The 25,657-nt window shown below is 33.0% G+C and overlaps 2 protein-coding genes across 4 annotated transcripts in view; one reads left to right on the top strand and one right to left on the bottom strand.

Moving 5' to 3' along the window:
• LOC142981518 (methyl-CpG-binding domain protein 4-like) overlaps positions 1–25,657 on the top strand; it is a 49,062-nt gene that overhangs the window by 2,724 nt on the left and 20,681 nt on the right. The window contains exon 1 of one of the 2 annotated variants that reach the window (XM_076127503.1): positions 7,549–7,725. The exons of the other annotated variant lie outside the window; for it this stretch is intronic. The gene's annotated coding sequence lies outside the window, so the exon portion shown is untranslated. Of the gene's footprint in view, positions 1–7,548; positions 7,726–25,657 lie in introns of those variants that run through there. 2 annotated transcript variants of the gene reach the window in all.
• LOC142981517 (calcium release-activated calcium channel protein 1-like) overlaps positions 1–25,657 on the bottom strand; it is a 49,917-nt gene that overhangs the window by 15,239 nt on the left and 9,021 nt on the right. For both annotated transcript variants that reach the window (XM_076127500.1, XM_076127502.1), the window contains exon 2: positions 7,121–7,202. In XM_076127500.1, coding sequence (XP_075983615.1) covers positions 7,121–7,141 — 21 coding nt within the window. In that variant the 5' untranslated portion in view covers positions 7,142–7,202. The remainder of the gene's footprint in view (positions 1–7,120; positions 7,203–25,657) is intronic.

Genomic DNA, 25,657 nt, shown 5'->3' with positions numbered 1-25,657 from the left:
AACAAAAAACGTACGAAATACAGTAGTAGACGATCAAGATTACTGTCACACAAGCTCAGAGCGTATACGAGTCGCTGCAAAGTGGCGGACGCACTTTTGCACTTCTCCCCCCGCAAATATCGTCGAAATCATTCAGAAGTGCGGTTCAGCAGCACGAATTATAAAAATTGACTCCAGTAAAACGTAAGTTGTTTAGAAAATATCATATTTACAAACCTCTTTGACTGTCCGCTTATTAATTAACGTATGCTTGTCCTTAGATTACCGTTTTAAGAGACTTGTAGTTATAAAAATTATATTATTATTCTTTTCTGTAAATAGGTGGTTGGTGGATATTAAGGCCTATAAAATTTTACAATAGGCCTTATTATACTCCTATTTTTTTAACTGCTATATAAGTAGGAGCGTGTTTTTAAAATGTTTGTTAGTGGATAGTATATACGTAGTTTATATTTTCAATTTATTTATTATTGTTTTCAGTGCTTACAGTCACGATGCCTCCCAAACGAGCATTGTGGTCAGAAGGCGATCTGACAAAAATAAATCACAAAAAAAAAAATATCGGTACGGTCATGCCTGCAAAGAAGATAGAATGGATGATGCAATGAGGCAATATTCGCGATGCTTCAAGTGGTACCACGAAGAATGTGTCGGGTTGACTGCAGAATATACTGATGATTTTCAATGTCCTGATGGATGCGAATAAGGACAGTTTATTTAATTTATTAAGACTACTATGCTTTCTATTGCCTTATGTTAATGATTATTGATGTCAAGAATACTAATTTACTTGGTTTAAGTTGATTTTTGAATAGTTTATAGTATAGGCCTTTTTACCCTACCCTATTATAATAAGGCCTAAAGACAGCGTTTTTTTAAAAGTGATATAATGTTTTAGTTTTAAGCTTTAGAAGCTATTTTTTGTTTAAACTCGGTAGTAATATAAGTACATGACTAATTATTATAAAAACTGGTTGATTATATTGGATATTCTTCATTTTATTACAAATCTCCCTTAGCTAGGCCTTAATACCCGCGGGTACCTTAGATATTAAGTGGAACGTAGTTTATTAGTCGTCTAAAACAGATTAAATTTCGCGGTTTCGCAAAAAATGCTACGAGACTTGACTTAAAATTAAAGTGCAATATGTAGCATATAAATTTAATATCCAAGCACATAAAGTAAACTGTTAGCTGACATGTCCTGTAAAAAGAATTTCGATCACCGGAAAAGAAACATCTCCAATCAATTTCTTAATCTTTTAATATCTACCTTGACGGCTTGAAAAAAGCTTATGGGGAAAACTAAATGCATTTAGTAATAATAAATCAACTTTACTATAAATTGCATGACATAATAAATCATTATTTTTAATGAGAATTGCATAACGCAATTATTGTTAGATTATTAAAGGGTACTTGGTACTTACTACAATACAAATAATGCCTTAACGGAATTCCCTAGGCAATTCGTGAGTGGAATTAACTTATCGTGAAGGAAAATATGAGTTTGAGTTGGGTTTTATTGTCCTGACGTAGATGGGCTTAATTTTGGTATCATCGCTTTCCCTCTTGGGAAAATAAGAACCTAGGTGATTGAGCCACTAAGATAATTCTGGTCACGTACGGTTACAATAAAGTAAGGATTTGTACAAAACAAAGTTATTACGGCTGAAGACAATTATAATAATTTCGCACTTTTTTATTATTAATGTCAATGAAAACTACGTGACGAAATAATTGTTGTTATTGAAATAAGATCATTAATTACGGATCCTCCACTGAACAAGTAAAATAAATAAATAAAGCTGATTTTGTCGCCCCTTACGCATTGCGTCCCTTTGTCGCCAAAACCTTTTGGACATCACATCAAAAGTCCTCTTTAAAAAATAATTGAAATAATCCTGGTTTCAACAATGCTAAAGATTTTTATCTTTTGCGTGTAGGAAAATCGTTGCGGATAAAAGTATTCCCCGCGTACAAAGGGCTAGGCCTAAAAGTCACGATCGCGGATAAACAGTTACATTATGCTAATGTACTGTGATTCACTTTGTACTGTCATCTGCTTACACTAAGCAAAGTTACCGAGTTATTGAGCATAGAAATGAAATTTCCTGAGATTGCTCAAGATTAACTAAGTAGGTCACTTAGATATCCAGGTTTCTGAGAAATTACTAAGACTTTACTCAAATGTAAAGTTTAAACGGGACAGTTTCCGAGAAGCTTTGGAAGAAATAACATTGAGTTTAGCTGGATATCTACGAAAATCCTTACAATATGTCAAATATTGTAATAGTTATTTAATTAAAAGATTTTGCAGAAAGTTGAATAAACTGGAGTAAACATTAAGCAAAGTCAAAAGTAAATATTATGGAATTAAAGCATGCGTGCTATCTAAGGAGGTTGCAATTAACATATAACAAGATTGACACAGAATATAAGGTGAGATACAGCCTGTACTAGGTATATGCATATTTTTTTAAATTTAATTCTTATAATGTTAAGATAGAACTTTGCTCTTTTTCAAGGGCTGTACTAAACGATTATCTTTGCTCTTCGATTTAAATATGATTTTTTACCGGTAGCTCGATTCTCTACTGCTTACGACTACCGATTACTGGCTAGCTATCGAGAAATTTCACACAAAAATTTATTATGAGCTCCGTAAGTATTATATTTAGGTAGTATAGTTTAAATGTTAAACTCTCGATACTCGACATTACCGACTGTACAGAATAGCGCTACGGTATTGTTTTGTTTATTTCTTTGCACCGTGGGTTTTTACTACCAAGCATCTTCTATGCAAATTATTATGATTATGACATGAGGCTAAGGCGTAAAGACAGTTCATCCATTATTACATACTATTCATTAGAAGACAGATTAATAATTATTGTAGACATGAGTCAACAAGTAATATGAATCGTGATAAGATTATCCATTAATTTGAATTATTTATTACAAATTGTATTAGTATATAACATAATTGCTTATCATCTACCGCATACCTATCTTATTGAATGTTATTCTGAACCTTTAAGACCAAAAACCGAAAAGCGGTAACTGGATTATCTATGCCTATGTTATGTCATTGTGTACTATTAAGTCCAGAGATTTAGAAACGTTATCAATATTTGAACTACAATTTAGCTTTTACAGGAGCTCAATCAAATGAAAGCTATTTAAATAATCATTAGGTCATGCTAAACAGTTCTTTTTTAAGAATAATAATGAACAATTAAGAAATATGATAAAGCATTTTCGTGCATCTGAAAAAGTTAAATAATCGATACCAGTACACACGTCTATGCAATATCATTAAAAGTAATTTAGAAAATCCCTACATTGCATAAGCGATAGACAATTAAGTATGTGGATGATTATCAATTCTTTAAAACCACTGCTTGGATTCTAGGTAAATAATGTATAGAGCCAAAGGGCAATATTATAATATTTCCGGTAATGGGTAAGTAGGTAAAGTACACAGAAGCGATAAGAATGAACAACATAGATTAAACAAGGCCGGGTAAAGATGCAGTTGATCTATATTATTTAACTCAAACGCACATTTAAAAAAAAATAGGGGTTCGGGACTTCGGGGTCTATCCCGAATGCACTAACAGTCATATAGTTGGTTTTGCGGTTGTTGTAATATTACCTTTGGTTTATTTTCATGCAGTTATAATATTAATTACGGATTACGAATATAAATTTTCGTGTTATATTTTAATTAAAATAATAAGCTCAACACGACGTGTTTTCAGATAGACGTCTACAAGTTCCCCTGAACATTTTAGTCGTCGTTTAATTACTAATAAATAAAAGATAGACACGTGGTTGAAACAGGCTCATGATGACGTCTGTCAACATGTTATAAACTTTAGACTTAATTTCCTAATAAACACGTGAAAACAATATGTTAACTAATTTAATTGTGAACTAGTACAAACGTGTAAGCAAACAATGCGTAGTAGGTCGCGGTTTATGAAGGACTATGAACTTCTGATGTGAAAGTGAAACATTGTAAAAGGAAAAGCGATCTGAAAATATAGACTAAATACAAATTACGATACGATATTAATATACAAGGCGTGGAAAAATTTAAAAGATGGGAAGTGTTATATTATAATTAGATAAAAAAAATAACACGCCACGATCTAAAACTGATTTTATTTAATATTTTATATCACGTTAGGGTGATCGTATTACCTAAGGAATTTATTTTCACAGGATATAGTCTACAGACTTTTCTATCACGGGAAAAATATGGCAATTCGAGGGCAGAAAAATAAAAAATAGAAATAAATCGATACATACATTTCTCCCTGGGAGGAATTATTGAAATTATTTTCTTGTATTTATTTATTAACTTGCACAATATTCTTCTAATCAATTGTTAATTAAAGCGTTTATAACGATACGTATTCACAGTCAGCGGTGTAAATCCGATACTGTGCGGTTTGTTTACAAACTAGCCAGGAAAGGCTTTACGAGCGCCACTAATTCTCTGTGTGACCAGTGATTATTTACAGTTTACGATAATTTCAGGGTTGTCGTGTATCTTTGAATTACATATAGCTCTCTATATGGTTATGTTGTTATTACATGAAACGCAATTATATAAAAGAATAGCCAATTATGAGAAACGACGAAAATAATAAAGAAAATAAAAATTTCTCATTATTTTGACCAATGTATTAAGACTTTACTTATTTATATTTATAGAGCCAGAGAAAAATATAGACGCGAAAAATATATTGTCGAAAGACTTCAAGGCAAATTTCAACTCTAAACATACCTTAAAAATTCTCAGTAGGTCAGTAAACAAGAAACCTTTCGAGACAGTTCATCGACCGATAACATAAACACAACCAAAGTTACTTATTTACTCGCTCCCGTTCCCCGACTCTCTAAAGAAATGTTATACTGATGAAGAGTTTGTATACTAACATATTTGTATTGTAAATATTGACACTACCATTGTGAGTGCGCACGAACGTTAATCGCATATCCTAGAAAATTTAAACGAGGAAAATTATTCACCGGAAAATGCAATAGAACCGCTAGTTTATTAGTTCTTGAATATTATTGACTTTTCCTCTAAGTAGGTACTTGTTTTCCCTTCATTTGTATAAATAATTGCTGCCTATCTATAGACTTTGTTACGTTGGCCACTATGTAAAACAGGTAAACAATTTTCCTAAGATTTTTTATCATCCTTTTAATTGGCATGTAATGATGATAAATAATTATATTAAATTCGATTCGGTTGCTTCTTCTGTTATGTGCGTAAAAAAAAATATCTGTAAGTGTTCAAAACGATCAATATAAATATGAAATTAGTACCTACGGAAGTAGTTTACATAAACACCGTAAGTACTCTGTCTTGCTCAATGCTGCGAAAAATGACGATTTCGGCAATTTTTATTAAGAGCAAATGGTATTGTCAGGACTTCAGGAGACATGTTACAACTATGGATTTAAAGTAAAAGTCTAAATTATGGCTATGAGCGCAATATCATGATTTTCAATGTCTTAAATCTAATGGGGCTGTTGTCTTTCAATTACAATGGCTTTCCCATTTTAGCCTTTAGCAGGAAAAACAATGTTTCATGGTAATAAATCTCGTTTTTTTGTGCAAAGATCGTTACAAATAAATCGCCTTGCAAGAAAGAGTAGTATAATCACAATCCTTATCATTATTGTAGATAATTACAATCAATTTAATTAGCCTTTGTTGTCCCCACTTATAGGCTGGTTGAATAGGCAATAGAAATAATATCTAACTGAAAAAGAAAAGGGTTTTCCTTCCTTATCGTATGAGACTATTAAGTACAATACAATGCAAATCAATACAATGATTAGAAAAAGAGAAACGTACAATTGATTAGTTTCGAAAAAGGCAAATAGAACAATAATGTTTGAGATTTAAACGAACCTGAGTTGTTTAGTTACTTACTGTTATTGTTTAGCTTTTTTATCCGTATTTAACTGCATTATTTATAAATAAAACACAGACATATTGCTCACGAATGCCCGCGTTAAAAATATACTAGTCAAATGCTAGTGAAAGCAATTCAATAGCGAGCTAAGGTGAGTTGGATTAGATTGGATTCTCTCCAAATAGGACATGGAGTCATGATAACTGCGGCTGATGGATGTGATACTTTATTATAATATGGATGATGATAATTTATTATACCTGCCATCCTTCAAGTATTTCAAAACCTCGTGAAACTGCAAACAATCTGTTTCGGAAATACAATGTAATCAAAGTAGGATTTATGACTTAGCGAAAAATTGTGTCAGATATCCCGCTTTATGAATCTTGTGTAGCATTTTCGACATAATATTATGAGTATTTAAAGTATTAAAAATTAAAGGTACGAAAATAAGTTATTTAAAATTTTAATTAAGTACAGTCGAGATAATAACATTATGATTGTGTCCAAGTCGCGAAAGTTTAAAATCGTTAATGTTTGAAGAATGTTTTACAAAAACTAAAGTCAGTGTTCTTGGTATAGAACTTACTAGATTGGGCAAGTAAGTTGCCTGACAAGACATAATTAACTATCTTAGCGATACCTACTAACGATCTCTTGTTGATATTTTTTTGTTGTCTGTTGGTTACCTGTAGGTTTGATTTAACTATCAGTTATCGGAGTGGTTAACTCAATTTATCAAGACCTTGCCCTTAGTTATTCATTCACAATTCATGAAGTTTAAAAATATATCGGAAATCAAGCCTCTAGCATTTACAATAATTACATGTATCGTCATAGATACTAGTGTACAATTATTATAATGAGGCGGAAAAAATTAACATAAATGATTTATCTAATCAACTTCTAAGTACCCAGTCTGGCAATGAAAGGATGCCAAAGGATATGCACGGTAGGTACCTAATACCAGCTGGGATTTATCTGATCACTATCACCTTGGACTTCTTGCGGCTATTAAGCTAATGTAGAAAAATCTGTCTTTCGTCGTTGGTAAATAAAATGTACAAGCAATAAGTACTCCCGCTAGATCCAGACGACACATCGTTGATATAAATTATCCTTCTCTGTAATCGTCTAGATAATTATTTAATTAAAATTTTTTAGTTATTAATACTTACATTATCTGGCACGTCCAACATTTTACTTGGTTATATTATCATAATAATCGAGGAAACTTGAAAAACATGGTGATTACGATATCTGAAACAAGAAAAAAATCATTAATTTGAGCACCTAGTTAGCGATGGTATGGTATAAAATATTTCTAAATTCATAAAACGACCACATATGACATGGTAATATAAAAGTTGAAAGACTTTTTAAACAATGATATGAAACAATCTTTTTAATTGTATACGATATCGATTAACCAAATATAAATAAACTTCGAACAACAACATAGTTTTCATGAACAATATGATAGTTATAATTTTTGACACTATATTAACTAGTGAAAGAATCAATCGTAAAAGTGATCTGAAGCTGTACTTGTAAACGCACATAAACCAAGACGTCATTTGAATTTGACAGAACAGGTTGACAGAAAGAAAATAATGTTTGTTTTGATTTTTCGGAACTTGTTTTGTTATTAAAAAACACGTTTTATTTATTGAACTGCTTGCTAGCTGATGTTAATTAGTGTATTCATAAGTTTCCTAGAACATCTATCGCTTCGTAGAAGTAATTAACATAATACGATATAACTATCACACGGATTTTACCGGTAAGTTGATGTTCCTAATTATTTATTGAGGATGTTTTCTATAGTTTATACGAAGATATATCGTGATGTTGATGACGGTTTATACAAGTTTATTACGGTTAAAGGCAATGATCACTTATTCGTTTCAGTCACATAGATTAACTAACTTCTTACTAATAAATATTGTGTGAGCTCTCTTCAGTTATACAATATATGACTAGCTTTGTGACCTTATGCTCTAAGGTCACCAAGTTGATCCTTACACCTATATTTACAATTTTACAATTTAAAGGCTATAAAATTTCCTATGATTTATATTAAACTTTTTTATTGCAATAAACAACTTTTTAATTCTACTGAAAGTTAAGTTTATAACAAAACGTCATTCTACTGCACTTAGTGATGTTCCTTGATTATTTTAATAGCAGCATATCATAACTTTACCGCAAGGCAATGTTTACCACTGTAGGTACATTATTATATAACAAGATTGTTAATATATTTTGGCTAACTAAGAAACTGTGGTATTAGGACATAGAATTTTAGCTTGCCATACTTATAATAGTACTATAATTTTATTTCTTATTGTGTTGTAGACATAATATTCAAGAAACACACACAATTTGTGATTAAACTCTCTTTTCCATCACATATCCATCTGTAGTGACCAGAAACAAATTGTTAGTTGATACTCAATGTAGTTAATGAATAACTAGAAACTGTCTATTTTATCATCATAATTTTTCCCATTGTAAACTTTATACTGTTGTTTATTTTTCAAAATGCGATAGTATGATCTGATACGTGTAAAGTTTGTAGTCTGAGGTAATAATATCTGTAAGGAACTTTGACAATGGCTTACAGTGTGCTTTAGTAATACAGTAATTTTTAAAATTACTCTTTAACACCTTAAGTGCGATACTGGCCTAATATTCCGCAGTCAACATATTAACATAAAAGACCAAATTATAAGTTACTTTCGGAAAACTTCGCTTGGACTTACCTAAAGCAGACATTGACTAGTACTAAAAAATCCAATAGATTTATAAGGGAAAGCAGACATAGTCATCTTAAACGTGGTATTCATGTGAATCTTAGGAACAGTGGGATAGAAAGCGTAAAAGCAGGATGATCGCGCCCAATGCGAGACATATGGTAACATTATTCACAATTGCTACGACAATGTAATTAAAACAGTTTTCTGGTTACTTAGGTACACTTTTTATTTTATGTTATTTTCTAGACCAAGCGCTCTTCATATATCGATAATTTCGTCAATAATAATATCCAATATATTTCTTCAACTAGCTGACCCCCGCAACTTCGCTTGCGTCACCGAAGAGAGAATGGGTCATAATTTTCCCCGTTTTTGTAACATTTTTCGTTGCTACTCCGCTCATAATGGCCGTAGCGTGATGTTATATAGCCTTCCTCGATAGACGGACTATCTAACATTGAAATAATTTTTCATATCGGACCAGTAGTTCTTGAGCTTAGCGCGTTCAAACAAACAAACAAACTCTTCAGCTTTATAATATTAGTATAGAAGTATAGATAAACACGGGCCGCCCACTTGGTAACCTTTGTATCGTATTTCACACGAAATCACAAAATAATTAGTAGATTCCAATTATAGTACTATCCACCGCGTTCATCTGAAAAACCCACGCAATAATACTTTGATACCTCAAACCAAATAAGTCTTTTATTGGAATAAAAATACCACGAGAGGTTCAAGGTTTGTTTTCAAAACCTAATGAGGAAAGTTCTAACCTGTTGCTGTTGTTTTCCAATTACTTTGTCGCGATCTTATAGATCATAGATTCCTAATTCCTAACCTGATCTAATCCCTTTACTAAGAAAATTTAATATTTATTTCAGAATAGAAATATTTCATGCCTCCACTACATAATCATTAAACACTTTAGTTTTTTATAGCTGACCCGCGCAACTTCGCTTGTGTCACATAAGAGAATGGGTCAAAATTTTCCCCGTTTTTGTAACATTTTTTACTGGTGTTCTGCTCCTATTGGTCGTAGCGTGATGATATATAGCCCATAGCCTTCCTCAATAAATGGGCTATCTAACAGTGAAAGAATTTTTCAAATCCGACCAGTAGTTCCTGAGATTAGCGCGATCAAACAAACAAACAAACTCTTCAGCTTTATAATATAAGTATAGATATATCAAAACAAAAGTCTAAAATTGTCTATTACGTATACCTAACTTAAGTGAGTATTTTTTCATACAAAGGGGTCGGTATTCTATAAAAGTCTGTTTACCTGTGCTATAAGTACTTGATGGTAAACATGATAGTAGACAGGGACGTGGAAAGCGACCGTGAGCCACTTTCTAACCACCACGCTCGACATCTAACTGCATATTCTATTGCGTAACATCCCTTTTCTAATACATCCGTCATTGACCAAGCAAATAAACTCAATCGATTTGCATAAATCAACAAATATTATAAACGTAACTCATTAATATGCGATGTTACGTGATCTGTACTGCAGACTATTTTTACTTCATTAACCATAAATTTTATTTATGTCATTGCTATTTGAATTTGAAAAGCACACATACTGACATACAGAACATAATGTACTTAAAAAGTAATGCGCTATTCTTCAAATAATTATACGAACAAGAAAAGTCATGTGCATTTTTTGTCGCTGTAGAATATAGTTAGTTGATAGGTCATCCATGATATCAGGTTATTCCTTGAGCAATAAGAAATATAAAAAAAATATATAATATGCCTTCCTCTATTTCTTAAGTCATTAAAGAATATTAATGGATAAAGTTATCCGTTCTGATTTAGCTTTACTGATCATTACTTAAATAGTTCGTTCTTCAACAGACACAAACACGATGACAGACTCATAACAGTATTGACTTGTTATTGTATGTAGCATTATTCATATCGTGTCATTCATAAGTAAACATCGAGCTTCGCACGTGAATGACGAAAAATGTGACAATTCTAGATTTGATCTATGTTTATGTTTGCATTAGAATTTGCATTGTTTATGAATTCATTTGAAAAAATTACGACTTTAAAGTCGATTGTCGTGTCGTTTCTAAACACGTCGAAGCTTTATTTGTAAACAACTTCTGATTAGAACTTATTTTAAAATTTGCATAATTTAGCGGGTCCAAAATACGGCAGTGATAATAAAATTTTAAAATTTAGCCAAGTGAAGTAGCTAGATGATATTATTATGAGTACTTTACTACATGTAATACCTACATTATTTAAAAGTTACCCTATACTTTCAAAGATAATCTACAAACTTGTACAAATGTTGGTAGAGTTTTGTTCTCTTCTATATTGCAACAACTTCAAAAGAAACATCTCAGAGATCGGTTACCGGCTTACAGATCAAAAATAACGTAACATAACTCAGAAACTACAGGAATCCCGTCCAGTGGAACCGCAAACATCGTCTTATGTAAAATACTTGTAGTAATCCGCCTTTGGGTCGCCTGCAACCCAACCTTTGGCCTCAAAGCCCAAAACACTTTAGGATATTCTCGGCATAAATGTGGATGAAAATAAAAACGCCGTAACAAAAATTCTGATGCTAATTTATGATTTCTTTTCCAATTTTATAAGTGCCATGATGAATAAAAAAAAATGTTTGTCGTTAATAATTTTGGTGCCTGTTGCAAATGAAGGGCCCTTTTTTGAAAGTGATAACCAAAAGCTTTTACACTGCATGCTAAAAAATATCCTTTTTTATGTTGAAAAAAGAATCACATGAATATTTATCAATTTCAAGAAATGAAGCTTCATTGAGTCAATAGAAATCGGATCGTTATTTTTTTTTTATATAAACACAGACTTATAGACAAATATCAAGTTTTGGAAGGGGGTTAAAGACTGCATACACGTGATACGTCTGCTAAACATGAAATTTCACAGAATTCATCAGTCGAACACGTTTTCATTTATTTTTATTAGTATTTAGGTATGTGTTAATTTTATTATCTAACGGGTTATTATGATATCAAAAGTCTCGGAAATAGCGGGTGACCTCTAAACGATTGCCATTATTGCTTATGGAGTTGCTAAGCGTTATTAAAGACCGGTTAAGAAGGATCCTTTTTAAGAAAGTGTCGGTTTCCTTACTTTAAGAAAAGAAAAAGAAGAATTATTTTTTTAAATTCTTAATTCCATCTTCGGTCCTTATGCAGTTATTGTTAAATTACGTCAGATTGCTTACAATAATCTGAAACGTAAGAAAAACTTTGAAAAGACTACGTCATTCACAAAGGTTACTTTGTTTATAAGTAGGGCCGCTGAATTATTACCGATTTGACACATGACAAATTGACAATACTAGTGAAGTGACTGAACCAGTAACCCTAATATCATTTTGGATCAGTTTGTTTTTAAATATTCTAGTATAGAGTGTAATTAAATAAAAACAAAACCAATAATAGTTAAAGACACAAGTTCTTCATTAGGTGGAGTATCCTTGTAAAATAAAATAAATATCCATATTCCTTATTCCTATATTCCATCAATATTCCTTGAAATAAAAATCATACCTATTCCAATGAATTCGGACCGAATACTATTAAGCACATCACTATGAAAACAAGACGCACGAATCCGCACGATGTAACTTTATACAAGCGCACCAAAGAACAAAAAATAAATGTTTTCATATTATTTACAAACTATTTTAAGTTTTGAAATAGTGTTTATTGGAAAATTACTTAATTCTGATATTTTGACATAAAGTTTTATATTAATGAGGTATTCTAAATCATTCCGCAAATGTGACGCTCGTGCAAGGTTATATCGATTAATTTAAAGAATAATCTGTCAAATCGGTAATTACTCAGCGGCCGTACTATAACCATTTTCTATGAAAACCTGCAAGCCTAACGCCATCTATTGGTTACGATGTACAAACTAAGCTATACTCATATGATTTTTCTGCGAACATAGTATTACAGAAAATATTTATGATATTTTTTAAACGATAACTATTATTTTTATATCCTATAGCGGTTTTGCGGTTACATATTCTATGCAACGTTTTATTGCATTCGTTTCCTATTAATCCTATAAACCGGTACAAGTATTTCACGTTCACGTAATTGTTCAGTCATCAATGAACGTACTACATTTATAAAGCTAGTACAATAATATAACAATAAGTTATAAAACATCACAATAGTGTGATTGTTATATTAAAATAAGTAGTAATCTCAATTGTAATCGGGATATTCCCATCGTGGTTACTTTGTTCTCGATTGGGAAATAATTCTAGTATCGATTGATAACGTAGTATATTTTCTATTATATAACGGATGTATAGTAAGGAGTAGTATTATACAGTACAATAACAACTAAAGATATAGTAAGTACTATTATAGTGTATCCTATCTACTACTTTCATTCATTACGAATAAAAAATATCCTGCTTGTCTCAACGCTACTCAATAGTTTCCACGTAACTTGGGATTTAGACTATCGTCTGTTTTGTAGGATTTCCCCGAATCATTATTTGAATAATTTTACGTTTACGGATTAAATTGTAACATCACCCTAGATAGATGTTTCATACTACTTTGTTTGGTAAAGCTCTGTACTTATTAATTAAAAATAATTAACCTACGTCTCCTAAAAATCAATATTATTAGCTACAAATCTATGTAAGTCTGCCAAAAAAAATCTAATATAAACGTATCACCAAAGCTATTACCTAGCCAGAGACAATATTTTAATGACACTTAATATTCTTTTGTAGTAGTATAATCTAACTGGCCACTAAAAATACCATTAGATACTTTTTAAGTTAAAACTTACAGAATAATAGAAACCCTACGGGCTGCTTGGACAAGTAATGTCTCATTCCTTCTATGTAAACAACCGTAGCAATATAATAAAGCAAGTAGAGCTCTCGTGCCGCAGCTATCATTAAAACTTTAATGAACGCGTATTAGATCGCGATGCGCGTGCGCGCGGTCACACGTGATATTTAATAACAAGTCTCGAGCGCTCGAGCGTATGCTCAACGTGAACTAGCTGTGACTCTACCACTGTATCGTTTAATAAATCAATGTTTTATTAATATAATATCTATATTTATTTCCATATATGTTTATTTTTTCTGCGAACGACAAAATTGACAAATTTTTGGCTTTGTATTGAAAAATATCTCGTTGGCAACTATACATTTGCAGTTGGAAAAAATATATTGTTACCTCTCTCTGTACAGTTTTACTAAAGGATCAATTAATGTTAAGTTTAAGTTTAATTGTGATTAGGGAAATGTGCTTGTTAGTTATAATAACGTTATTACGAAGTTTTTTAAACAAAACATGAGCTCTTTCTCAGCTTTTAAGTTTCTCCCGAGTCCAGGCTCTCATGGGGAAAAAAGGCGCCATTTTTTGTATGTACTTATAACTAAGCCTTTGTCTGTTGTACAAATATTTCTAAGTACTAAAGAGCAAACTATAATGATCCACGATCACTTGACGCCAGTAGAAAATAGCACAGTCTGCGCTGGACCGGTCTAACCGCTAACGCATTTTAATAGCGAGCTGAACGTACTAACCGTCTTTGAACTTGGTAACTTGGTACTATACCTTAGAGAATGTTTCTCTGCGTGAGATTTTAATCGACCACGGCGACCACAGGCATGCTAAACGGTTTTACGCGGATGTTTGTTACTTAGTTTCTAACTAAAGGGTACTTTAATGTTCAAGTGGTTAAACACCCAATATTCCATGGAGATATTTACATTACTGTTTTTTTTTTAAACTTAAGATCGATATATAACTGTAATCTAAACGACTTGAGCGTTTTATAAGACAGCGACACTTTTAATTTTATTGTGCGTTTAGGCGTTTACAATGTTTTTTACCAACCCATTTCAGATCTATATGATAAATGACTTTTTTCAGAATAAATGGGGTAAGAACATAACTATCTATCATCATTTCTGCCTTGTTAGATTCTGGAAACAATAAACCACAATGATAATAAATAAACAATGTTTACAGTGTATTAGATAAATATTTTTCAAGAGTCCTGTTTCATTGCAGATAAAATAACAATGGCGGATTGAAAAGGGAACTTTTATTCTCTTCCACGTAACGGGCGAAGTACCACTTGTTCCATTTTATAAAGCTACAATTCGTTTTTCACTTTTTACTCTAACGGTAGAAGAGAGCTTAATTAGCATTTCTCCAGGAAACTGTCATTGCTGTCATCCTATTTGGTATCAGATGTTTATTTTCTACAAGCAACTATAAATTAGTTATCGTCGTGAATACTGATTAATTTAATGCAAATTAAATCAAATAGAAACTGTCTTTTACGTTTATGGCCATGTCTGACTGAACGATCAGGTATAAGATTGTCTATTTTGAATAAATTCTCATTATTCGTCCCTTTTTGTCCCGGCGGAAAACTTCAAGAGTCGTTGTCGTCCTTATTGAATAACTATAGGAGGTAAACATGTAGTGCGATTTCGTCGCTCGGTGGAAAATATTTCCTGTGATCGTGCGACGACCTGTATATTTAATTAGAAGTCAAAAAAGAGATTACATTTAAGAAAACATATCGTTTGCTCATAGAGGATCTGTCAATAAACGAATACCGTCTAAAAGTATTTCTGTACACTACGCATAAAAGTGCGACAGCACAAATTTAAAACAACAAACTAACTTTGTTTGTCGTCCTAAATGTCGTATCTCTGTTGAATAAAACCATAGCTCATCCTGACTAAAACGCATCCACGATACTGTAACTGAATACAGCAATTCATCTCGCTACTCATATCACTTCTCACAGTTGTTTACAGATCGTTTCACATACGTTTATCAAGTGAAATCGGGCCATTGTTTTACATTTCAGATCCGCAAAATTGTTCCATACAAACGTATGTTTTGATTTAGAATTCTCGCCATGAAGTGCAAATGAATGTAGCCTAGGAAATAGTCGTGTAGTCGTCTACCTTGACATAATATGAAGTTGCTACTTTAACGGGAATTAAAACTATTTTAATTCAAGACTATATTTAATTGAGACCCTCAACATAATTAACCTCACAGGGGAAGTACCTAAAATATAAAATTCAAGCTGAATAAAACAGGCATACGTTAAAAAGATGCAGGTCTAAGCGATGATAGAGACCAGGAGCTATAAGACAGTAAAAAAATATTTGAATAAAATGAAATTTACTACGATACGAAACAAAATATAGACTAACCTCAAAACGTTCTATTTCGAAATTTTCACAGCTGTCACAATATAACCTTCTCCACCGATCGGTACATCTGATTAACACGCGCTCATCAAATTACCCGTACCGAGTATACACTGTATAGTAGTGTATACAGCCTGTACCAACAATAGCATAGACTTCTACGAACAATATTCATTACTTGATACGCTTTAACACATTTTTACGTAAGTAAAACATTTTATTGTCTCGCACGATTTACATAACAATGCTTGCAGTTGCCATACTGGTGTTTTCTATGAAAATGAATAACAAGTTATGTCTAGTTTATACCTAAATTGACGGCATGTGATGAACTACACAGTGGTTGTGACGTGTGGTTGTGTTTGAAACAATTGGTGAAGATTTCGAAGCATTGAAAGTGAAAAAAACACATTTTCTAAGAAGTGGCCTCAAGCTGTGAATAACATTGTTAAAGAAAATTCTAGTTGTTTAATTGGCATAGTGATTTTTAGTGAATATTAAAAAACATTTCTACGTCTTAAAACGAATGGAGATTTTATTTGAATGCTGTATTTACTGTCCACAAAAGATAATTCCAATCAAAACTAAATAACGATTGTTTCAAAATAAATTAGACTAGATTATTCTCTACTGCTGAAAACCCCTACTTACATCAAATGAGTCATCGCATCAGCTCTATTAGGTTGAAGGGCCTGCAGCAAGATTGTCTCTGCGTAAACGGATCAACCGATGCGGTTAGACAAGCTGTCCGCATATTAAGATCCCCTATACCTCGGAGATTGCCGTTAAAGCCGGTTGCTATGCCAACATACATTAAGTATGGCAGGTGATGGATGTACACAAGTTTGTATCGTTCGTACAGTTTACTGTTTCGCATATCGTTTAATGTCAAGGTGCAAGCGTAGTTTGTCTATTGCAGACGCTTAGTGCAAACGGTTGTTGTCCTTCCCCCCTTCTTCTGCTAACACTGTACTTCAGCGTAATTTTATTAAAGTGAACACACAATCAGTTAAAAATGATGAAGTAATCATATGTATCACTAGCTGACCCGCGCAACTTCGCTTGCGTCACATAAGAGAGAATGGGTCAGAATTTTCCATGTTTTTGTAACACTTTTTACTGTTACCTACTCTGCTCCTATTGGTCGTAGCGTGATGATATAAAATATGCTTTTTTTTCACCAAAAATATTCTCAAAATTATTTATATCTCTTAGTATAACGAAGTCGCGCTAAGGCCTCATTTACGGAGACGCGGCGCGTCGCGCGTCGCGATAGGCTGCGCGGTCCGCACTAAATTCAAATGTAGGGCGTTGGATAAGTGCGTTTACGGTGAAGCGATTTTACATGCGTTTGCTTGAAATGGAGCGTGTTTTACGGCCGAGCCCGCGGATGGCTTCGTCACATCATCATCATCGTTTATCGCGGCGGCGCACGCTGCGGCGATTCTTGATGAAGCGATGCCTGTGGCGGAACCTTCTGCCAGTTTTTCATCATTCATGCTGTAAGTTGCGACACGTGCGCTCCCATCTCTCGCTAACCTAAAACTAAGTCGGTAAACTGAGAACGCCATACAAGACGCGCGACGCCCCGTGTCTCCGTAAATGAGGCCTTAGACATATCCGCCATTAAAACAGTTGCCATGGCAACGGAATTTTGTTAATTCAATGTCATTATAATATTGATTTTTCGCGACTTCGTTGAATTTTCTGAATTTTCCCGGGAAATGCGTCATTTTCCCGGGGTAAAAAGTAGCCTATGTCCTTTCTCGGGTATCAAAATATCTCCATACCAAATTTCATGCAAATTGGTTCAGTAGTTTAGACGTGATTGAGTAGCAGACAGACAGACAGATAGACAGACAGACAGACAGACAGACAGACAGACAGAGTTACTTTCGCATTTATAATATTAGTATGGATTAATCAATATTTTTGTATTTTTAAATGTTATAGACGTTTCCTGCCTCGTTGCTTAGGGTTAATGAAGGTGACATTCAGGCGATTGAGAGTTAGATTAGTGTTATTTAGGTTAGTAATTTTCACGCCTGTAATATGCAGTGAAAATATTGTTTCACAATATAAAGAAAATAAATCGGTCGATGAACTTTAATTGTATTATGCTCGGTTTATAATTTTCAATACATTGTAACTAATATCATGGATATAGACCAAAGTTAAAATATCAAACCACTTTTAGCCGCTAATAGTACGTTCACTTATAAAACTAGGTACAGTAGCTACCTAGGTATTTACTCCAAAACCATGACCAATATTGATGACGTCTTTTGTAAATGTTTAGTGTATAATTTTAGACGAAACACAATGAAAACTATATACAGATTTGACGTAGCGAGTGAAGATTTTGTTCAAGAAATGTTCTACGCACTTTACCAATCAAAATCAATTTGACGTAATAGATCAGTCGTTGATATGAAAGGGTTAATATGGCTAGTTTCACCATTTTCAAATAAGAATCGATCTGATTTGAGGTAGAAAAGTGACGTATGTGTGTATTTTAACTTAAATATCAGAGTCAACATTCTCTTGCCCGGTTTCTGAGGTACATTTAGCGGTAGTTTATCTATTCAGTAGCTTTTAAGCTTTAATAAACATGGCAGTTTCAATATATAAACTATGTAATGTACCGCTAAATGTGCCAGAGAAACCGGGCAAGTCCAACAAAATGTGGTCTAAATTATAATTATGCTTGAAGTATATTCATAGCTTGGCTCAGCAATTGACAACATTTCAAAATTTTAAAGTACCTAAAATAAAAATACCATTTCTTCATTTTCTCATCCTGAATACAAAACATATTTTTTTATATTTTTTGGCTCAATATTTCGGGAGAAATAAAATAAAAACCAAAAATTACGCTGTGACGTCACATATACGGAAGAATAACGTCTTACCTTTGCCTTTGCAATTTGAATAAAAGTTATGTAGATTGACATTTGAAATGTCATTAATGTTTTAAAGTAAACAAACACGAAAATACCACAATAAATAGGTTACTGAAGTATTTAGCATCATTTATGAACTTTAAACATTATAGATTTATCGAAATGAATCCTAGTTAACAGTATAGGGTTATGAAGGATCTCAAATATTGTTTTGTGCCATCTTACGAAAACAGTTCTGGAGACGATCGAAAACAATTTTTTGCTGCGCCTAACTCAAACAAGCAAGAATAGTGTAATGCTGTGGGTGTTGTGTGTCCGTGTTTAAGATACTCAAGCCACACTGTTATATATAATAAACTAATTCAGATGAAAAAGTCACAGTAGCATGTGGATTGTGGGTCAATAAATCTCCATAAACCTATAATAAAAAATGAATAAAAAGACGTAAACTAATTTCAATTTGTTTTATTTAACACTTTCTAAAATAGTCTTAACAATATATTGCTTCCAGAATGGTTCAGCGTCTTCTAAAATCTTTGTATTGTAATTTGCATCCTACTCAATTTGTGTAATTATTTTGTCTGTTCAAAAGTTGGATCAGCAATACAAAACAGATCTTTCAGCATGCATCTGAACCATTATTTGGGCCTTACATTATCCTTGGAGTTTGCCATTTTTAACATAATTCTTGATTGTTTTTCCACTTATTGGGCATTTTATCTCCAGAACAAATTTCGCAGAAATCCCATCTGGTGGAACACCAATAACAGGGGAAATTAGAATTAGGCCTGAACTTAGAATAACTCCAAAATCATTTTCTAATATTTTAATTAATTGTTTTTATAATGTTTTACTTCGTCATATGGCTTTAAATTCAGGCACCTTATAGCCACCTAAGATGCTATGCACCAAAACACCATTTCCTGTTTGACAATGAACTGCTTCATAGATCCTAGAACCAGTGACTCTTCCCTGACACATGGAATGCCACAGCTTTGAATCTGCTTGATCTTTTGTTGCTTCAGCCACACTGTCAATCACCTTTTCACTTTGAGCATCTTGACAGTCTTGCTGCTGGTGTATATACAGGAGCATTAAATTAAATATGCTGTAGTCATTTAAAGTAGGCTGATGTTTACCACAATAATTCAGGATTAGTCCTGAGTCTATTTTACGCTTCTCACATTCTTCAGAAAATATGTACAAAGTAATGCATAAGTAAGTATGTTTTCGTGCATATATTCCAAAAGCATTAAGTAAATTACTATGGGCAGGTTCCCACTATAAGCAACTTGGAGTCCTTCAGATACTTTCATGACTTATAAATAACGGAGAACGGAAAATAATAACTTATAAAACAATTAATGTATTTGTAAGCAAACAATAATACGATAGACGCGCCATGTTGACAAGTCACTGACATTTATATATTTTTTTTCTAAATGATATGACTTGTGAGGCAAAGGCATTATGCTATTCCGCCGTATATGTGACGTCACTTGGCACTTACGTCTGTTTAGAATGAAACAATTTTCAAAGTGAAAATCATGAATGAAAATAACTAAATATCACAAAAATAAAAAATATGGGTCCCTTTATTTCACATCTAGTTTATAATAAAATGATAATATGCGTTACTTAAAAAAATGAAATGTTGTCAATTACCGCGGTAAGCAGATTACGAGGCGACCGCCCGGCAAATTTCCATTAGGACAAGGGACATGTTTGATAACCCCCAATTATTGCATCTCTAACCCTCGGTTTCTGAGTACATTTAGCGGTAGTTTATCTATTCGATAGCGTTTTTTATACGAGTTTAAACGCTATTGAACAGATAAACTACCTCAGAAACCGGGGGTTAGTATTTCCACGAGTGTATTACATCCTTATAAATCTTATACCATTTGTGTACCTGGTGATTTAAATATAAATGGCCTGTGTGAGGATTTTATAACCACGTTTTATTGAGATGTCTATAACTTGTCTATTTTTTATTTGAAATTGTTTGGTAAAATAAAAAACATGAATATTTTCCTCTATCAAAATATTTCAATATTGTATGTCCTACAAAGTATTTCATCATCTTTCATCTCCTCCTCTACCTATGTTTTAATCATTCGATTGACGAAGGTTTCCATGTCAAAGACATTAAAAAATCAAAATTAAATTTTACTTTTTGCAGAAATAGTACAATGAATATTTATTGAGATAAATTGCTGTTATTAAAATCTTTGATTTAGCAAAATTAAACAAAATAGTAAGTCTGAATCGGTGAAGTTAATGTTCGATTCGACTAACTCTTACAGTCATACCAGACTTAATTAAGATGTACGTCAATGAAAAGATACAATTGAACGTAAGAAATAATTATGTATTTTATTCGCTTCAGGTGGCGTAACGTGATTTTTTGTTGTGTTTTTTTGCACATTTTTTGAGTATGTAATTGCATGTAAAATATTCAAATGTGAGCTTCCAAGTATTAATTTATATGCATTAAGCGGTCATGAAAACAGGTTTTTGTAATAAACGGACAATATCAACATTTTTATGTAAGTACGGCGATAAAAAGTGGGCTTTATTGTGATTGACGTAACAGTATGTCTAATTGCATTAACAAGTTTAATTGACACATACATTAAAAAAAAGTGTTAAGCGGTTTCTGCGGGGCAAAGTCCTGCTTAGTCTAAATTAAATCTTGTTATTTGTGGTCATGGTTGCGAATAAAAACAAAAAACAGAGAATTAAATAACGTTAGTTTCTTCCTGAAAATATACAAACGATTAGAAATCTAAGGTCATTAACCTTGATCATGCCCCATGAGAGCTTATTAATGATTCTCAGTCAAAAGGTATATTAATTACTGCTTATACAACTTACTCCTTGTTGTATCGAATATATATATATATCAGCTTAGCCTTCCTTCCAAGCTATGTTGGAGTCGGCTTCCAGTCTCACCGGATGCAGCTGAATACCAGTGTTTTACGTGGAGCGACTGCCTATCTGACCTCCGCAACCCAGTTACCTGGGATAACACGATACCCTACGGTAAGACTGGTTGTCAGACTTTCAAGCTTCTGACTACTGTTAACGACTGTCAAAGATCTTCGAAAATGACAGCCGGGACCCACAATTTAACGTGCCTTCCGAAACACGGAGGAACTCGATATGTATAAGATGGTCACCCATCCACAAATCAACCTCGGCAAGCATGGCTTAACCTCAGAGATCGATCTGCGCGGCTGTTGTTAACTAAGCCACGAGCTCCTAAATCGAATAACTAAATGTAATAAAAATTCTCGAAATGATTGCGATTGGAATTGATTTCCGAACCGTACGTTATTGATTAATACACTGACTAAATTATTCCGTCTATAGAGAATCAATTTGCGGTTTTAATAAACATTTAAATTGTTGTTTTTTTTTCTACAGCTTCATGTGGTTTTCCGAAACCATTATATTTTATGATATTTTTGATAGATTTACATAAAAATATAGACTGCTCGATACTCTACAACTATCGACTGCCGACAACCAGTTTGTCATCGAGAAATTTTGTATGAAAATCTGATCAGCGCCTCTAGCGGGCGTCGTAGGAACAATTTTGGCAGTACATTATAATACATTCTAAATGTCAAACTCTCGATACTCGACACTCGATTATACAGAATTGCGCTACTGAACATTTTTGTTTTTAAAGGCACTCAAAATAGCCAGTCAGTTTTAGTTCTAAAACCTACTTGCGCTAATGGAGTAAGCCGAGAAGTCGTGGCGTTTGTGTTCTCTATATTATACAGTAAAAGCTAAGGACATTTTTGTTTGGACTTTTTTGGCGAAGAACGCTTTTTGTAGGAAATCACAAATATACGAATAACAGTCACTCATTAGGTTCAAAACAATGATCTATATAGCCTCATACGGTTCACAGTTGAAGGTATATTGCATGATAATCAGTTTCCTAACACCTGCTGATGACTGATGATCAATGATATGGCTTAACGGCCACCCTATTAACTATTCCCGAACATGAGATTTAATATACAAACATTTTTATTATATTGTTTGGATAATGAAAGCAATTGCAATAAACAAGAAAAAAGTAATATTAAGAATTGATGAATTTATGCTCAAACCGTTTTATCATTTTTATTTTGTTAATTATCATAATTTCTGAAGAAAACGTGATGTACTATTGCCGGCACATGCGAATGTGTGCATACGCAGCTCCTTTTATTAGCTGTCAAAACAAATCATGTATTTTATGAGTAGATGTTTACAAACAAAACTGCATTGTTTTGTTGTTTTTTCCATATTAATCGAGTTTTATTGCCTTATTTAAATTGAAACCAGTATGTAGCGTCCAATTTACTACGTTACCTTGACCTCAATCAATGTATTCATTAAATCTGAGACATAACATGACATTTAACTTATTTACAAAATAAAACAAAGCTATCAATGTTCGGATGCCGGTTTTGAGATCATCAATTTCTATATCGTCAATGTAAACTTCTTAAGACTATTGCACCCTAGCCACTTCTGCTGTAGTCTAAGCTGTTAAAATAGTATCATAGTTAACCATAGTTAACTCATATTGATAAACTACAGGCTAAAATATTTCTACACCGGCGAGCAGTATTTTTCGCGAATAACAACTGCATCACGTTTTGTCGACTCTCTGCGTTCGCTCGTAAAACTTTGATTGCACGTTTTAGCTATTGTATCGCGTGAATTCGTAAATATTTTTACTGAACTGCCGCCAACGGCCAACCAACTATTAGGAAATGAACCGTACGAATAAAAAATCTTAGATGAAACATAGTTTTTTTTGCATAGTATTCAGAAGAGACTTGCAAAAACTTCACAACACATAGTTATTTCAATTCGCCAATTAGATAGGAGGGTCACTTAGCATCCACTCCCACTACTAATTTGGGGAACGAATGATGTCATATTGCCGTCTGCTAAAAACCTTTTCTTATACATTTTGATGGAACGTGATCATGACGTGGAAGGTCAGTACTCAGTTGTAATCCTTAAGTAGATAATATCTCATCTTTGAACAGCCTCGTTGTATTACAAATTGATAAAGTGCGTGGGTTGATGTTTAGGTTTCGTATTCACGTGTAAAAAACTAAGGTAACATTTGGCGAACGATACAAACGTCGAAGTCGGGCCCGAAATAAGACTCAAGTAAAGCTTTTGATAGAGTATCCTAACCTTACGCTAAGATTTGGCAGCATAACTTTTCATCGGGACGTGAATTCGAACTAAATCAGTCTCTCCAATAATGCTCTTGAACAAGCAGCTATAGCGAATATTTCTTAATGAATAACATCCTTTGCATAGAAGAAACCATACTCAGTACTTATGAAGTGGCCCACACACTATTCAAGACAATCTCCACTTTTTTACTATTACGTCATATATGTTTTTGTTGACGTAATATACCATCATTATTTTAAATTCTTTAGGGTTCTGTTCTGTAACAAATAAGGAAAAATATATCTCGTGACGTCATCATTGCTTTTCGTCTTGCTTCAATACGCCTTAAGAGTTTTCCTAAGATATTTTTGTTAATTTCACTGGTGGTTGTGGGAGTCACTGTTGCGTGGCAGGACCTTTGCTTCAAATTTTCTGATAGCACAGAATTTTCTAGAATCCTTAGAAGTTAATTATTACGAGTTTTATTTGTTATTTATATCGATGTACAAAATATGGACGTAGTAAACCACTTTATTAGCTTTACTCCCTAATAGGAAAGAATAACTTTTAATGTTTATGAGAATACCTACCTATAAATTCTTCCCACATCACACACAGGCTGCGAAATGTATTGAAATTATGATAGACGTTGACAGACAGTGAGTTAAACCGAATTTTAGTTAAAATATTCAGATCTGATTCTCTGTTTTTTTGTTCAGAATTTGGCCAAAAGATTTTGTCTGTCTGTGTCCTTCGTCTATGTTTATTTACTATTAAAAACCTACGTATTCGCATCGAATTAACACGGTATTGTTGTTTGGACAGGTTCAATTATGGAACATTTAATTACTGACGTCATAATTTTGTGTGAGAATGACGATGGTTATATTTTTAAATAATAAAGCTAAGGCTTTTTTACAAGTTGTCAGTGAGGCAGTAATCAGGATATTAATGAGTATTTGAAATTAGGCAATAGTCAATGAAATTTCAGGTCTGCGGGCTTACTCCCGAAAGTATCGAGTCGAAAATCAAATTCGATTGGTTCAAACAAACGTCAAATCGTAGTTTTAAATTTCAAACTATCGCATGATTGAACGCTGGTTTAAAGTGAAACTAATAGGATTGTTTGATGTGTATTATTTTCATTAATGCCGAGAGTAAGATTGTTGATCTTAAGTCTGGCTAGTATTAAGGTATTCTTCATAACTAAGCTGTCCTCGAACTATTACCTACAGGGTAAATTAATCTCTTACTGAACTTGGAATTTATACAATCGCATTAAATCATTAATCAAGGTTACATAATGTTATGTAATTAATGTCTAATGCTTAACTACAAGAGATTTTCTAAGAAATTCCATTAATCTTTGTTCTCGATGATGTGTGAAGTGACGTCTACCCACGCGCAGTTAACACGCGTGATGGCATGGCTCTTTTTAAACCCATACACATACTAATATAGAAAAACTTAGTGTGCTACTCATACATAACGTTTACGTGTGCAAAATAAACGTAGTAAGAAATACATTAAGAATAGAGACTAATTAAGACCTGTCTATAGAAAGAATAACCTATTACCGTCCCACTGCTGGGCAAGGGTCTCCTCCTAAACGAG

The sequence above is a fragment of the Anticarsia gemmatalis genome, chromosome 20 (genome assembly GCF_050436995.1).
Source record: "Anticarsia gemmatalis isolate Benzon Research Colony breed Stoneville strain chromosome 20, ilAntGemm2 primary, whole genome shotgun sequence".
Taxonomy (NCBI): domain Eukaryota; kingdom Metazoa; phylum Arthropoda; class Insecta; order Lepidoptera; family Erebidae; genus Anticarsia; species Anticarsia gemmatalis.
The sequence above is the reverse complement of the archived record's forward strand: the minus strand, read 5'-3'. Positions and strand labels throughout refer to the sequence as shown.